Source organism: Struthio camelus, chromosome 4 (assembly GCF_040807025.1).
Source record: "Struthio camelus isolate bStrCam1 chromosome 4, bStrCam1.hap1, whole genome shotgun sequence".
NCBI classification, from domain to species: domain Eukaryota; kingdom Metazoa; phylum Chordata; class Aves; order Struthioniformes; family Struthionidae; genus Struthio; species Struthio camelus.
The window spans coordinates 54,161,316-54,177,213 of record NC_090945.1 but is presented as its reverse complement, the minus strand read 5'-3'; the positions used below and the strand labels follow the sequence as shown (position 1 = coordinate 54,177,213).

The 15,898-nt window shown below is 34.8% G+C and overlaps 1 protein-coding gene across 2 annotated transcripts in view; it reads left to right on the top strand.

Moving 5' to 3' along the window:
• The window catches only part of MICU3 (mitochondrial calcium uptake family member 3), a 58,450-nt gene that overhangs the window by 28,652 nt on the left and 13,900 nt on the right, over positions 1 to 15,898 (top strand). For both annotated transcript variants that reach the window (XM_068942786.1, XM_068942787.1), the window contains exons 8-11: positions 266 to 304; positions 3,944 to 4,039; positions 9,315 to 9,415; positions 11,307 to 11,478. In XM_068942786.1, coding sequence (XP_068798887.1) covers positions 266 to 304; positions 3,944 to 4,039; positions 9,315 to 9,415; positions 11,307 to 11,478 — 408 coding nt within the window. The remainder of the gene's footprint in view (positions 1 to 265; positions 305 to 3,943; positions 4,040 to 9,314; positions 9,416 to 11,306; positions 11,479 to 15,898) is intronic.

Sequence of the window (15,898 nt, the reverse complement as noted above, 5' to 3'; positions counted from 1 at the left end):
AGGTAAAGAAAGATTACTAAATCGAACATTCCTCTTGGTAGTAATCTCAAGTCTGTACTTATTTTCAATCTCGTTCTTCAAATTTTCAAAAGAAAGTAAACAATTTGCTCTCCACTGCCTTTTTAAAAATCAAAACAAAATTTCTAATATATAAAATGATGATTTTCCTGTCTTAACCTATTCTATTGTCTTTATTTTTTTCCCTTCTGTTGGCTTCATTCTGACATGTGATACTTGGCTTGGCCCATTTTTTGCTGTTTGTCAGCGTCTTCAACTTTACGGATATCATACTTCTACTAACAGTGTATGTACTCTAAACATTTTAATTTATGCAGTCTTCACCAGTGAGGTGAAATAATATGCTATCACAAAATTTGCTATGTTTGTCGTCTTATCAAGTAAATTAGTTCTGCTCACCAGTCAAAATGTGATGGATCTTTTCTTCCACAAAAGGTTGCATATGTTTGTTAAGGCATTTAGAAAAAGGCAAGGCTATCAGGAAGAAAGGTTGCTCTCTCTGTTTAGATTAACAAAAAAAAAAAAAAAAGAAAATATATTTGATAGAAAGAGGACAAAGTGTACATTGAGAAATTATAGAGCTGGTTTTCATGAACCTATGTATATTAAGTTGTCCTACAGCAATCATTAATCCACGTCCTGTCTTGCCTCCATGTATTTTACATAGAATAATAGTTAAATTAATCTTTCACCACTTTGTCCCCAGAAAGTCAAAAAAAGAAGAGCTCTCTCCCAGTTTCCTTTTTTCAGTGCTTCAACTGCAGAACAAGCAAAGAAGAACTTGCTGTGTTAAAGTTAAATCGTAAAGTCTGTTTCTTTGTTACTTATATATTCATTCACAGAAGTACACAGATTTATTTCTTGTGAAGTTAGCACATACAGTTTGGGCGGTATGCAGGAAGGTAAGCTGTTGAAGGAAAAGGTGCAGAGGAATGACACAGATGCAGCAGTGTTGTGAGAGTAATGCAGTAGGAAGTTGGCCTTTATCAAAAATCCAGTCAGTTGTTTCCATTGACTTCAGTGGATTTTAAATCAGGCATTACTGCAACATGAAAGGTGCTGTACAGTGGTGGCCATATTCCATATGTCTCCTTCTATTTTAAACTGGAGAAAAAATACAGGTAAGTTTTCCTCCTCATATAATAATTTTTAGCTTTAGTAAAAAGATCTCTTTCTAGATATGGTCCTCTCCAGCCACATGCCAGCTCTGTATCAAGATGAAACTCAGGTGTGCATCATCCTTCTCTACCTTTTTACCATCTCAACTGAGTTCTCCATGCAAAGGAAACTTGGATGTTCAGGAATTAACAGTATCCAACAAATCTCCACCTAGTCTGGACAATTGTTATTTTGGGTTTCTGTTTCTCCTACTGAAACAAGAATTGTGGTAGCCTTTTCAGTTTCCCTTGGCATTCTGAGGAGTTAAAAGATGCTCTAGACCAAGGAGATGCAGCTCTAAAATGTCTAGAATAGTACAAAAGTGCTATGTTGGGCCCTTCTCCTAACCATAGTGTTTTTAAAAAAAAAAAAAAAAAAAAAACTCATTCTTTGACAAGTGTGAAGTTCTGTAAGCCATGTGGGGAGTATTAGTGCAGTTTTAAATAGATTAAATGTTTCTGTATGTTCATTTGCACAGGATGATTCTCTTAAGTCATGTTCTGGTACATACTGCAATTGTGTGTTAAGACTAGTTCAGCATGTATTGCATGAGTGCTTTTACTAGCTGAATGGCAACTGAAACATGATAATTATGATGAGAAGCATGTAGGGAGAATAAAATGTGCATGCTCAGAGGTACTAATTCCATTGGCTAAAGTAAATCTCCAATAAGAGATGAAATTCAATGAATACTTACAATACATATATCACAGAACTGTGTAAATTGTATGTATAAGAGTGAGGCAATACATACACATGACCCAGTAAACATCAAAGGGATAAATAAGTGTCAGAGAGAACCTGAAGCACTGCGGACCTAATCCTGTACACATTGAAGTTAAACAGTTTCATTGAATTTAGCAAGTTTGGACTGAGTGTAGTTTTGTATAACAGTGCTGTGACCATTGTATAGGACGTGTTACTCCACGACAAGAGAAGAGAAAACCAGAATGTTTCAAAAATGGAAAAAATATATGTAAAACATAGGTATGATTACTGATAGTTTCAGATTTCTTTGATGACAATTTGCAGAGAGCTGAGTTGCATTGTATAGAGGACAAAAGAATTTAGACTGTTTGGCATGTTTCCTTCCAACAAAGATATTGTAATGTTCAGCAACCAGACACACTTCATATCAAATCTCTTAATGGATTTTTATCTTTTCTTTTTTATAAAATTACATATTGACCTAGTACTGAAATGTTGTTGCTTCTGTGGTATTAAGAGTATTATGTATATAAGATATAAATTAAATAATCATTCCTGTATAAATATGTTTATTTATAAAATACATCTGAGGTAACTAATTACAAGACAGTCCCATAAGCATTGAGTCCCAATTACATTGGTAAGAGCCCTTAAGTAATATCTTCAGTCACGTAACTGTGTTACTTCTGGATGTATTTATTTAGCCAGGGGAGCACAGTAAAAACATGTTCACTGAGGAGATACTGTGGTAAAGAGCATTACGGAAAAACCAAAAAAGGTTAACTTTTTTAAATTTATGTGGAAATTTATATATATACATATATACATATACACATATATGAGGTATATTTCTATCATATTTCAGCTGTCTAAAGAATATCATATATTTATATTTCCATGGGTCATATTATGTGGAACCCATAGTTTAAAAAAAAAAAATTCGACTCTGTGCAATATTCTTCACAATAACTGATTTTACACATTATACAGGAGTCCCATCAGATTCTGCAAATTGCATGATAGGATACATTTTATGGCACTAAATTTTTAAGAGAACAATATGTGCTGACTTAGGAAAAAATAAGGAAACTTTTTTCATTTGTAACTAGAATAGTAAACTCATTCTGTGTCTGTCTTTTGTGCCCATATGGATGTGAGCTGGGAGCCCTGAAAACAGAAGACCTGTTTTAGATTAACTTGTAGAGAGAAAGGAAAAAATGCATTCAGTCTCAATAACCCTAACTGAGTTCCAATAGCCTTCAGCTGTGTTCAAGATAGTCTCCCCCCAGATTCTTAGGGCAAAAAAATGAAATGTATTATGTAGCTCTTCCAAGAGTAACTGCAAGGTAAAGGAAGGCTTATTATAAAAAAGGAGGGTTTTTCAGGCTTCCAAAAATGACCCAGAACAGTTAAGAGCGAAAAAGTAAGCAAATTTTCTTTGGAGAGATTAAATGCTTATTTTCTGTTAAGCAAGGTAAGTTTGATTATCAGACCAGCATAATGTTTTGTTGGTAAGTACATTATAGTTAGAAGTTGGGCTTATTAGGCTTGATTTTGTTCTTCCTTATTGTTGCAAGAATGTCATCCTGATTATCTGCTAGAATTAAATATTATATAAGTAATTAGGTGGTGGCATTAGTACTTTGATAAAGGAGAAAACAAATTTTGTATCCTAAGAGTATGAATTAGTATTTTGTTCAGAGAACAAAATTGCTGGAAAAACAGCAGCCAAATACTGTTTATATGGATGTTGTCACATGAACTTTTAAAATAAATTCTCTAAATTATTTTCTTTGGGAAAGTGAAGTCTGATGCTTCTGGCACAGCCACTTTATAAGTAACACACAAATAGCTAGAACAGACAAGTATTGCTTTGTGTCTTTGGTTTACAAAGTGTCTTTGGTTTACAAAGTAACTCTGCGTAGAGATTTCTCAGAGTAGAAACAAAAGAATCAAGCCATACTTCTGAAGAGCAGTTAGAAAACATTTTAAAGTATGTTAACTGTTGCATTACTGTTTTTTGGTTTTCAAACAACTGTGCTTCTTGAAACTTCTGCAGGTACTTAAAACAGAAGGAGAGGACCTTGTCCCCAGGAGCTATTGGGATACTTTGAGACGTAGCACAAGCCAAGCACTCTTTTCGGACCTTGCAGAGGTATAAGGCAACCTCTGTCTCTGGTCCATAAACAAATGGCTGATTTTATTTTATTTTATTTCTGTTTTATTTGTTGTCATATTTTATGCATCTTGTTTCTTTTCTTCATTTTAGATATATTTTTTTAAAAACCTAACAGTTCTCAGATGAAATGGACTTGTTTCCATGCAGTGCTACTATTAAAAGTTGTAATTTCAAAGTAAAAGTAAAGTTACTTTTTGAAAGAGCAGGAGGATCAAGTCCTCGTAAGTCCTTATTGTAAGAAGAATTTTCTAAAATTAGTAGTGATAATATTTCAGTTACAGTAATAATTTAAGAAATCTTTTGACATCCAGTGATGTGATGACTTTAATGAGAATTTTAAACTTTTAACAGCCTTTTAAACTTTTAATCTTTAGGCCCCTTTGTGGACTTTCTAAATGTACTTTTTATATATCAAAGATTATCTTCACAAAAGCAGTACCATGCAAAGATTAGTTTAAATTTGTTGGATCGAAGCAGGAATGTTTTAAGGTAAATGAAACAATTGGTTACATTAGTCAGCCTTTCTGAATACTGCATGATCATTATGGAGGACTAGCAATATCACTGTGCCATCAAATTCATTCACACAGTTCTTAAAACAAATATCTTATTAGAATTTAATGATCTGCTTTCAAATAATTGAATAACGGATACTTATTTGTACTGCTCATTTACAAGAGTCAGAAAACTAGATCATTTAGGCATTTCTGTGCCCCATACAGTGAGGTTGATTGCTTTGCTGGTTGTGACACTAAAGGACACACAGCAACTCCCTACTGACTATCTGGTCTCAAGGCACATGCTTCGTAGGGAGGATCATAATGAAAAAAGAACCTAAAACTGGAAAGGGCCTCCTGGGCAAAACAGTCTTTTTCCTTGCTTCATAAGTAATGTATGCTCCATATTAAAAGTAATTAGTGTTTTGTCCCTGCTGTTCCTATTTAGAAGCTATTTTATAACCTGACAACTTTGGACTTTTTCTGATTTCCAACTTAAATTTATTCATCGTGCCTTTATAGCAGTCCGTTGTCCCTTAAATTTAAGTAGCCTTTTCCTTCTTTGGTGGTACTCTCCTTGCTCGTGGTAGTATTTATAAACACAATCATAGCCCTCAGTTTTTATTTGCTTAGGCTAAGCTAACCAAAGTCTTTGGATCTTCTCATAAGACAGAATCTCCATTTCCCAGGTATCAGATAGCCTGCCTCTGTATCTCTCAGCTTGAATTCATCTGCCTGTGACCAAAACTAAACAGCGTTACACAGTTAAATTTTAGGCTGATTTTTATGGCAGTAATTCATAATCTTCCAATAAACCAGTACAACCAGTCTTTCTTTTCCTTGTTTTTAAATTGATGCACTCTTGAACTGTTAGTCTAGCTATTAGACCTTAAGGACTAGATTTATCCCACCTAATTTTAGATAGGAGCACTGATGTTCTAGGTTCTAGCTAGTCAGCTAAGGGACATATAGAAGGGGGAGAGGGCCTCTCATTTCATTGACTATGTAAGGAGCTTGAGGCGCTGGGTTTTCTGAATTAAGTGTCTTTGTTGTTAATCTACAGTTGGTCGGGATGCATTCAGGCCCAAGTTCAGATGGACTTAAATTTGGTAATCTCTATACACCTCTAGTTTAAGAGGAAAAAGAATTTGTACATCATTAGAGCTACCTTAGTCTAAAATCTGTAACCTACAATGTAATTGCTGCTCATAAGCTTTAATGTTAAACATTGCTTTTATTTCTCTACAAAATGCTTAAAAAAACCTCTCTGCTCACTTGTTAATCATTTTATAAAGACAAATCGTATGTCCTTCATTTGCTCCACAGAGAATTTACCGCCTCTCACCATAACCATCTTTATCTTGCTTGGCATAAGTTTGAGCCAGCTGGCTTTCATCCATATTCTTATCTCGCCCAGGTACTTTCACATCTGAATGATATTATAGCCATCTGTGCTAAGAAAGTGGCATACAGCTAAGTGACATTGGAGTCTGTGTTGTCTTACAGCCTTTTGAAAAGGTCTTGTATAAACTGAAAAGAAAGTAAATAAGGCTCATTCTTGTGAGAATCAACTTACAAAGCCTCTTTGGAAAAAAAGAAGTTATTCATCACACCCGGTATCTTTCTGAGACAGTCGTACAGTATTGTTTCTGCCATTGCTACTTCAGCAGCTGTACCAGCATGCTGGAATGTGCCAGTTGCTGCGGAGTTCGGTTTGTGGATTTGTTCTGAAATTACTAACCGAAACTGGAAGTTAATAAGGCTATTAGAACATTTGAAAAATCAAAGACTTGCAGTAAGAAAGCTCATATTAATTCAGAGTATAATATGCTTTTGCTCTCAGAATGTGTTAATACAAGTGGACTATCACTCATGAGTTTAAGTTACTTTTAACTGAACCTCTCTGATCCAGAGCACTGAACCTTTTTTGATCCAGATCCATGTACTGCTCTTTGGGATAGAGAAATTGAGGTACAGGCAGGAAAAGATTTTGCCATTGTGCCACAAGCTGATAATGTGGTCAAAACAGTTGTCTGTTCTATTTTTCTTTTTACCTGTATTTATATTACAGTTAGTGTAAAAGTAAAGAGAAGTGAGACATGTTTTTATTCTTTTATTTTATTCTTTTATCTAAAAGATTTTAAAATATTTTAGATCAAAATAGGGTCCCATGTTTGATTATATGGAAGGAAATAGATGTGGAAAATTTTCACTTATGTAAAGTACAGCATTTATTTTATTCAGAAGAATAAGCAATAGTTTTAAAGAGATAAAGCCTTTGTTTTTACCCTTACCCTTTAAGTTACCTAAGTTACATAATGGTATTATGTGCAGAAGGAGCACAGGAATAGTTGGTAGTTGCCTGCTGTTTTGTGGAGAAGCATAGTGAGTTGAGTTTCTGGAGTGGGTGGTGGGTTTTTTTTTTTTTTTCATTTAGTGCGGCTAACCGAATGGGAATTGTGAAAAGACTTACAGATTGTATTTTTTTTTACTGGTTCTCTAGTTATGGGTGAATGCAAGCTAAGTCTAAGGTTGTGAAATGTTTTTACAAGATGAAAGGCTATAATTTAACATTTGATATCTTTTCAGTGTACTTGAGGGAAATTGCTTGAATGTACTTAGGGATTTAATTGTTTAAAAAACATAGGAAATCGAGGTATCTGCATTTCAGTGTATTGTGTCCTGTAGTGGAGGATAACAATATTAAAAGACAAATAGTGATTACTTTTCTGAATTAATTAGCTCACTTCAAGAGCTGAGTTGTCTTAATACAAGGACATGAAATATCTCTCTGTGTATATATACAGTATGTCATCTTATTTCTCCCCAGAGAAAAATATAAGAATAAAGAGGAAGCTAGAGTACGTGAAATATAATCTTGAAAATCCTAAACTGATTATACTAAACTACAGAAGAGTCTCTCTCCTATTTCTTCAGTTCTTGGGTGATGAAAGGAAAGGATTTGTGTTGTTACTGCCTCACGTTTTTCCTTCTTTATTCCCTTAGCTGTTGATACGTGCACGCTCTTAGTAGATAGGGCATTTTTATAAAAATTTTTTACAAACCAATATGTAAATTTGAAAGTAGTGTAGTCTACATCAGGGAATGTAGATATGAAATGATTTTTTGAATCAGTGCTCTATACAGCCTTGCTGCTGCCCAGACTTCAGCAGGGTTCAGAGCAACAGCTGATTCTTTCTGCACTGAGGCTGTGGTAGGTCTGAGACTTAGCTACGTCAAAAAACTCCAGCTGTTACTGCTGCACAGTGTTAGCAAAGACATTCACTGCACAATAGATGATGAAGAAAATATCGTATTTTGTTTGCACATTGACAAAAGATTTTCATTTATGAATAGTCATAATACCACAGATTTGTAGTTTATCTTTAGCATGTGTCATTTTAAGATCTCATTCTCAACGTTGGTACTGCTGCATCATTTGCTGTTAGCTACTGATCTGCTCTAAATCTTTCAATTGCTGTAGATATTTTAGTAAACAAACTCTAAAATACTTCTGAAGAATGCCAAACGTTAATTTAAAAAAATACTGTCTTTCACACAAATCTATTTAGGCTGCAGTCCTATTTTTATAGTTAACAACAATCTAGGCATTCAAACAGTGTTTTTCTCTATGCATTTCCAAGTCACAAGATCTTGTCTCTGTAAGAAAAATGGGAGCTTGGACAGAAAGGCCTCCCTAGGCAAGTGCAGCAAAGAGACCGAGTATATTCCTTTTTGAATTTTAAATGATAGCAGGTATACATTAATGTCAGAAGGACATGGCCATAGTGGAATAGTGCATATTATTAAAGCCTTATTTTACTGAACGATCTTTCTCACTGTTCAGTATATCAAGAATGTCTTTATAAAAGAGAAAATCAATGTACATACATCCACAGTTAAATGTGATGAGTATTTAGTAAACAAGTTGAATGTTGCACCATCACTGTATACTGATCATAGTTATTCCTGTTTATTTGCACATCCTGCTATTTAATGTATGAATCATCAAAGTTAATTGTTTTTACTGTTCTAATTATTTGACTTACAAATTGATATTTATTACTGGAAAAGTACTACTACATGTTCAAAGATTCCTGTCTGAAGCAGAGACCACTTACTCCATAAATAAAGAACATTCTTAGAAAAATTAATCAAAATAATATTACTTGAGAGAAACTTTTTACAAGCCTGTTGTTTAAATTTTATTGCCAAAAAATATTTAAAACTGTAGTCTTCCGCTACTTACAGAAGAGAATTAAATAAAGTACACCTGGTTGATATGAGTGTTTTTGGAACACAGTCCCATACTTAATCATTTTGAAATATTAAGCAAGAATACATAAGATAACCTCTCTTAATTTTTGTGCAGTTGCACAGAAATAGTAGAAAGGAAAGGAGATTGTGCACAAAGGGAGTTATTTTTCTGGTTTAACTCAGTCATGTTTTGTTTTTTTTTTTGCCCAAGCACTTCTGATTTCTTTTCTCATGCTTCCCTCCCCATCACTGTTTCCACTACGTGTTATATTGTTGCTTTAGGGGTTTTATACTAAATGCAGCTAACTACCTAATGCTATTTTGTGTGAAAATTGTGTGTCTGAATTCAGTTAACAGCCTTTAATACTAAAATCTTTAACACAGCAAACATAAAATGTGCAAACACTTTTAATGTCTGTTGTCCTAGTAAGCATTCTTGGATGATACTTCTATAACCAATCCAATCATGGTCTTTCATTTTTTTTCTAATATTTAAGCGTGTTGATGATATTACAAGTTCACTATCAGATACTACACTGCTTGTACACTTTTTTGGCAAGAAGGGAAAAGCTGAACTGAACTTTGAAGATTTTTATAGGTGAGTCTCAATTTTATAAATTCCATGTAAAGAAATACTTCCATACTTCTAATTAATAAATGTATTAATATCACAAGACACAGTGTATATGTGCATGTATATAATGTATATAGTATGTAAAGTTTATTTTCCCTTTTTTGGTGTTACACGTTCAAAGAATAAAATAAAACAGTAAAAAGTGCCCGGCCCTAGTGCTTCTGTATTTGCTGGGGGGGGGGGGAGGGGTTGACACTTTTGGTTTGGTTTGGTTTGGAGGGGTTACACACTAACTATCCTTATTTGTATGTAGGGTTTTTTTTCTTGTTTTTGTTTTTTTTCCAGTTGTTAGTGCTTTAAGAAAATTTTGTCTCTGTATGCATTCCTGCTCTTAGGGACATATCTAAAAGTAAAGATTTTTCTAAAGATAACGTGTAGGCCCCTTGGAAAGATCATCTTATGGGCATAAGTGAAAACACAGCTGAAGCTATTGGCCTAATTATTATGCCAATTAAAATATAATTTTGAAATATAAACTATTTTTAAGAGTAGTCTTCCATTAAAAATAGAGCCACTAAACTAAAATTGTATGTTATGTGTGATTGAAAGAGATGCAGTATTTGGCTATTATTTCCACAGTAGTACTACCAGTACCTATTATTTTTAGTTATCACTTATCTAACTGTGCATTTTCATTGATCAAATGTTTAGAAGATATTTTGCCTTTAAAGTCAAGTAAGTCATAAAGAGGGTAAAGAAAGAATGAGTGTTCCATATGTCACATAATATAAAAACAAGAGTCACCAAGTGAGGTCATGAGGTGGCAAGTGCAAAACAATAAGAGGAAAATAAGGTATTTTTTCCCAAAGCATCTAGTTAAAATATGGAACTCAGCACCATAAGATGTGGATGCTGAAGATGTCATGGATGTTGAAGCAGTCCAACACGTAGGGAGACATATTCATGAAAGAAGAATCCATCAAGTATTATACAACACTACATTCCCGGCTGAAGAAATCATTTAACAATGTATTGCCCGGGGAAATACTCTTGTGTTTACCTTGTACTTAGGCTTTTGCCTAGGCATCCATTATCGGCCACTGGAAGGATAGGATATCCAGCAAGACAGACCTTTGATTTGGGCTGCTCATAGTTTTTATAAGTCAGATTATGTACTAGGAAGGAGTGTTACAGGCAATGTCTGCAGGATGGGATCTTGGCAACCTGTAATAAGGGAGTGTTACAAATCATGATGGATAATCAACTGAACGTAAACTCCCAAGTGCAATGCTATGAGCAGAGATCTACTTTCATCCTTGGATATATAATTTGGACATCACATAGAATCGTATTTTTACATATAGTTGATAAGTAGCTATTTTTATACTGTATACAGTTTTGGTGTCCCAATTTTACAAAATATGTTGTTAAGTAGGAAAGCATTCATAGGGATGTTGTAAGAATTTTTTTTAAAAAAGGCTTAGACTGAAAGGCTGCAAGAACTCAAAATACTTAGCTTGTTAAAAAGAGAAAGGTAAGGCTTGACCACAATCTGTAAGGAGCTACATGGGGAATAAATTTTGGGAATTGCCTTAATAGCAGGAATTTGCAGTCTAGCCTATAAATATAAAGATCAGTGACCCACTGAAGAAAATTAGGCACGTACAAACTGGAAATAAATTACAAATTAGTCATTTTAATCCTTACTAAAATACTTCATCTTTGAGTTAAGATTGCTAGATTAATTAGACTGTATGTCAACATGGAAAGGAGATTTACCAGGTTCACAGTCAGGGAACTACAAACAGGGAACTAATTGGTACAATGTTATTTGGCTTTATATTCTGTGAGTTTTAATGACAAGAATAGCAGAAATGAAAAGTATTGTTTCTTTGTATTTCTGCTTATGCTTTAGATTTATGGATAACCTACAAACTGAAGTTCTAGAGATAGAATTCCTTTCCTACTCTAACGGGATGAACACCATCAGTGAGGAAGACTTTGCCCATATTCTTTTGAGATATACAAACGTGGAAAATACGTCAAGTTACCTGGAAAACATGCGCTGCAGGATTCCTGAAGAAAAGGTAGTTCTTTAGCTAGTACAGCAAAGGGTGGCAGCATCAAATCCCAGTGTCTTCAAGGTGAAATCATGGCCTTGATGGAGTGAATGAGACTTCTGTCACTGACTTCGTTCTCACCAGGATTTTATCCTGATCATAAGCCTCGTATCTTCTATTTTTCAGATTACTTACTGAATAGAAGGTAGAAGAGTGGATAACATAGAATTATGTTTCGTAGGATTTAGTAATATTTTTGAGGTTTAGATAACAAAGCTCCATAGTACATTAAAACTCAGTTTAAGCAACAGAAAATATAAGAGTTGAAAGAGAAAAACTTTCCAGAAGTGAGACTTATCTAACAATAAGGATTTTTGCAACAATGATGCATTAGAAAATATTTTTTTTCCAACTTCTCTTTTGCATTGCTACCCGATTAACAGCTGTTCGGAAAAAATATAGACACCTTTTATCTAGTTCTAGTGTAGTCTCAATAATGGATCATTTGTACATAGTTATTGATGAGTTAGAGGTTCTTATCAACAGCTGAAGAGATAGGAAAAAATAGTAACAACAGTAAAGATCGTCCTTCATTTGTTTAACAACAAATATGTTGTCAGAAGTGTATCTGAGGAAAAATGTAGTGGCAGCTGAATGCATCAGTGGTAATCAGTAGGATAATGTTACAAGTAGCCCTTCAAGCAGGGGATGTTTTGGGTATGTTTCCTCTATTTGTGTTTATAGAAGGATCAGACTAGTGTGTCCTAGAAATGTGACTCTTTAACTGGCTATATATTTCGGTAGCATTAACAGTAGAGCTGGTGAAGCAAAGCAATAAATATGTTTGGATAGTTGTGACATTTTTAATTTGGGAAATTACATTGTAATTAAAACCAGTGGGATACTGTAAAATAGAAAATGATAATAAAACCAAATATTATTATAAAGCTAGAATTATAAAGTACATCTGTAAGCACAAATGGGTGTTCAAAGTGAATGTCACTGACGTGGAATTGCTGTATCACATAAAGTTACCGCAGAATAACTTGTCATGACTCCTACTCAGTTCCTCCTGCCTTTTCTCTCCTTTTCTAGTATTGGAGAGTGCAGCAGGACAGGGATCAGCCAGACAGAGCATCTGTGTAAATACAGGGGGCAGAAAAGGACAAGCCTTTTTGACATGATGACCAAGTAACCTATTCTCTTCCAGAAAAAAATCTTCCAGAGACAGAATTATAACTCTAAAACATAATACTCTGGGATCTTCAAGCTTCTACAGCCATGTCCAGTGGTTTAAGGGGTCACGTTACCTCTAAACTGGCTATTGACTATCTAAAGGGAATGATCCTATCTTCTTTTCTCTTTTCCCCAGCCTTGTATTTCTACCACTTATTTTGCATTTATGTGTACTGACTTTGCAGCTTACAGAGTAAGTAAGATTAGTGAGCTGACCTGGTAGAAGCACGCTCCAAAAATTAGCAGTTTTCCATTGGAATGTCTGGTTTATCTGATTCATCCTGAGCTTGTACAGTAATTAGATCCAATGCAAGCAGTGCGATACAAAAATAGCTGGGGAGGAAAAAGGAAAAGGAGGGTTGCCTCTTTCACACCGGATTAAATGTAAAATGAAGCAAGATGGTTGGAATCGGGAGTTCCTACTCTCTCACCACTTCTGAGTTTACAGTCTAGCCATTCAGCTAGCTCAGTTCAAACTATTATATAAAAGGTCTGTGCAGCTTTTAATATTTAATAGCCAAGACAATGCTACAGACATGGTATAAAGTTATTTTCTTAGGTTGCCAGATACTTTTTGTTTAAGGTGAAATCAAGATTAACATATGTATGAAACGTTTGAGAAAGAAATTGCTTTGGGGCTTGCATAATGACAATGATATACTTATCAGTTATGTAATAAGAAATAATGGCAGTCATAGAAAAAGAAATATATGTTTGAGTGGCAAAGGTGAAGTTGATTAGGTAAATACGAATGCAGATGAATTTTTTTTTTTTTTTAAACACACAAAGTGTTCTTTGAAGTTTCAGTACTGCTATTCTGATTTAAAAAAAAAAAAAAAACTTCCCTGTGGAGTGCTGCATCAACATGCTTATGTTATATTCTGGGAATGTCCAGTCACTTTACCATTACCATATATCTGTATGTCATATGCTATATCTCCATTAAGTGAAACAGGACATTGCCATACATATCACTGATATGGTAAATGCGCAGTCACTACAGTGGAAAAAATAAATCCCTGTGGCATACCTCTCTTGCTGGCAGTAGGCTTTTGAGAGTGGGATTTTATTTCCTGTTATCATGGAGACATCATTGATATTTTTACCCTTTTTTACATTCCTAATTAGCAGTACAATTCCAAAATTATAAAATGTACTCTATATTTCATTATAGTGATATGCTGTATAACCAATATAAAATAGAGGATTTCATTCAGAGAGGAGTGGGGCTAGCCTGTAAAGTAAGACTTTCACAGTTGGCAGTGTTACTGTTCTTGTGGCACTGTATGTAGAAGCCTGTAAAGCAATGTGATGATCATTTGGCAGACTGTAGTCATGTTGAAATGTTCAGCTGGCATGCTGCCTGCTCACAGGATGTTCTCCTCCTTTTACTAACTAGATGCCAAGCAGTGATTCATTTAAGCTGGCATCTTGAGTTACTGCAAATATCAGCCCCTAAAGAAAGTTTATGCTTTTTTGACAGCATTGGTGTATTAATATGACAGTTTTCTTTGCTGTGGTAAAATATAATCTGTCCAAAGAAATAACAAAAAGTTCAGTTTCCTTTTACATAGAAAATAAATAATTTCCAGTAGGAAAATGGGAAACAATGTAAATAATTTCATATTTCAAAAATATGCAAAATGTATGCAAAATAAGGAATGTTATTACAGTTGCCAGTTGAACAAAAAGTGGTCCTAGGAAAGGACCTTTCTTTCTGCCTCTCTTCTGTCCTTTTCTGTTTCCTCTTGAAAGGAATTAAACATCGAGGATTACAGATGATTTCAGTGGAAGTGGTAGAACACTTAGTTGATAATTTTTCTCATTGCTAAAATGTTGTGGAGTCCATACGATTTAGCCTGGAAGTTTAGCACTAGAAAGTAGCGCTTCTTCACCTTTATTTCTCTGCTTTATCTCCGGTATCTCATGGCAGCAGTTTTCATAGCTACTAGAAGTACAGAAGCTGCAAAAAGAACTTTTTGTATACCAGTGATTCTCAGCCTTTCCTGTGCAAGGACAGCTTTCCACCTAGACTAATTGTTTCCCCTGTAGTTACATGGAGAGAGCCAAGATTTTTGTACCACCTCTCATGATATTTCCCACATTCCAAATCTTTACAGACAAACTGGTTCAAATTAAGGATTTTTTTTTAATCATTGTGAACTTAAAACTATCACCTTAAGGCATCTGTGGCTAGTTTCTATTAGGTTTTGCCATAGTACCTAAGAGTCCGATTTGGGGACTAGGGCTTCACCAAGAAAAGTATTTCACAAACATAGGCCAAAATTATTCCAGTCTCAAAGAGTCTGCAGTCTGTAAACAAAGTGCAAGAAATGGAACATGGACATAAACCAAGTACAGAGAAGCAGTAAAACAGATTGCCTAGTATTAGCAATTAAGAATTTAAAGGAGAATAAAGAAGTTGTTTCTGCTGGTTATCCATGAGGATTCCTCCCAGTTTCAAAAGACGAAACAAAGACCTATAAAGATGATTGTTGAGAAATTAAATTCATGATGGAGACTGGTCACGCCCTCCAATCAAACAGAGTTTACAAATCTTAGATAGAGCTTAGGTTTGACCAATTTAGCAGTGACTTGAGATCTCAAATGAGTGGAGGCCTATTAAAGACTTCTTTTAACAACGTTATGCTGCCCTCCACACTTACCACAATACTCTCCTGTCTCATATTACTTTAGTCCATACCCCAGCCATTTCCTCCTCTGCCACACACCTACTTCAGTATCTTCAGGTTCTCCTGAAGTGCTTTGTGTTCCACCATATCCTAAGGACTATGTATCTTTGAGGATAAAAGTAGGTCAAGTTCTTAGTTTCAACAGAAACTCACAGATCTTCCGTCTTTCTGTCTTCAGATTTATTTTCAGAGAAAAGTAGTTAAGTTAGTTTAATTAGTTGGGTAATTTAAGTGTGGAAGGCAGGACCCCAGCAGTGATTCAAGGGTAATATATTGTCGTTGGAACCTTCTGATACTGTTTGGAAGCACCAGAATTTAGCAAGTGCTTGCCTAAAAGTGAGACTACTTATTTAGGTACCATCGTATATAGGTCAAAGGAACCAAAGGCAGAACCTTGAAATACTCCCCACGACACTGGAAATGGGATCCTCTGAAGGACATGTGGAAGGTTATAAGTAAACAGAGAGTAGCCAGGAATTACAGTTAAGGAGGACCAAGGAGATTAAGATTCAAGACGA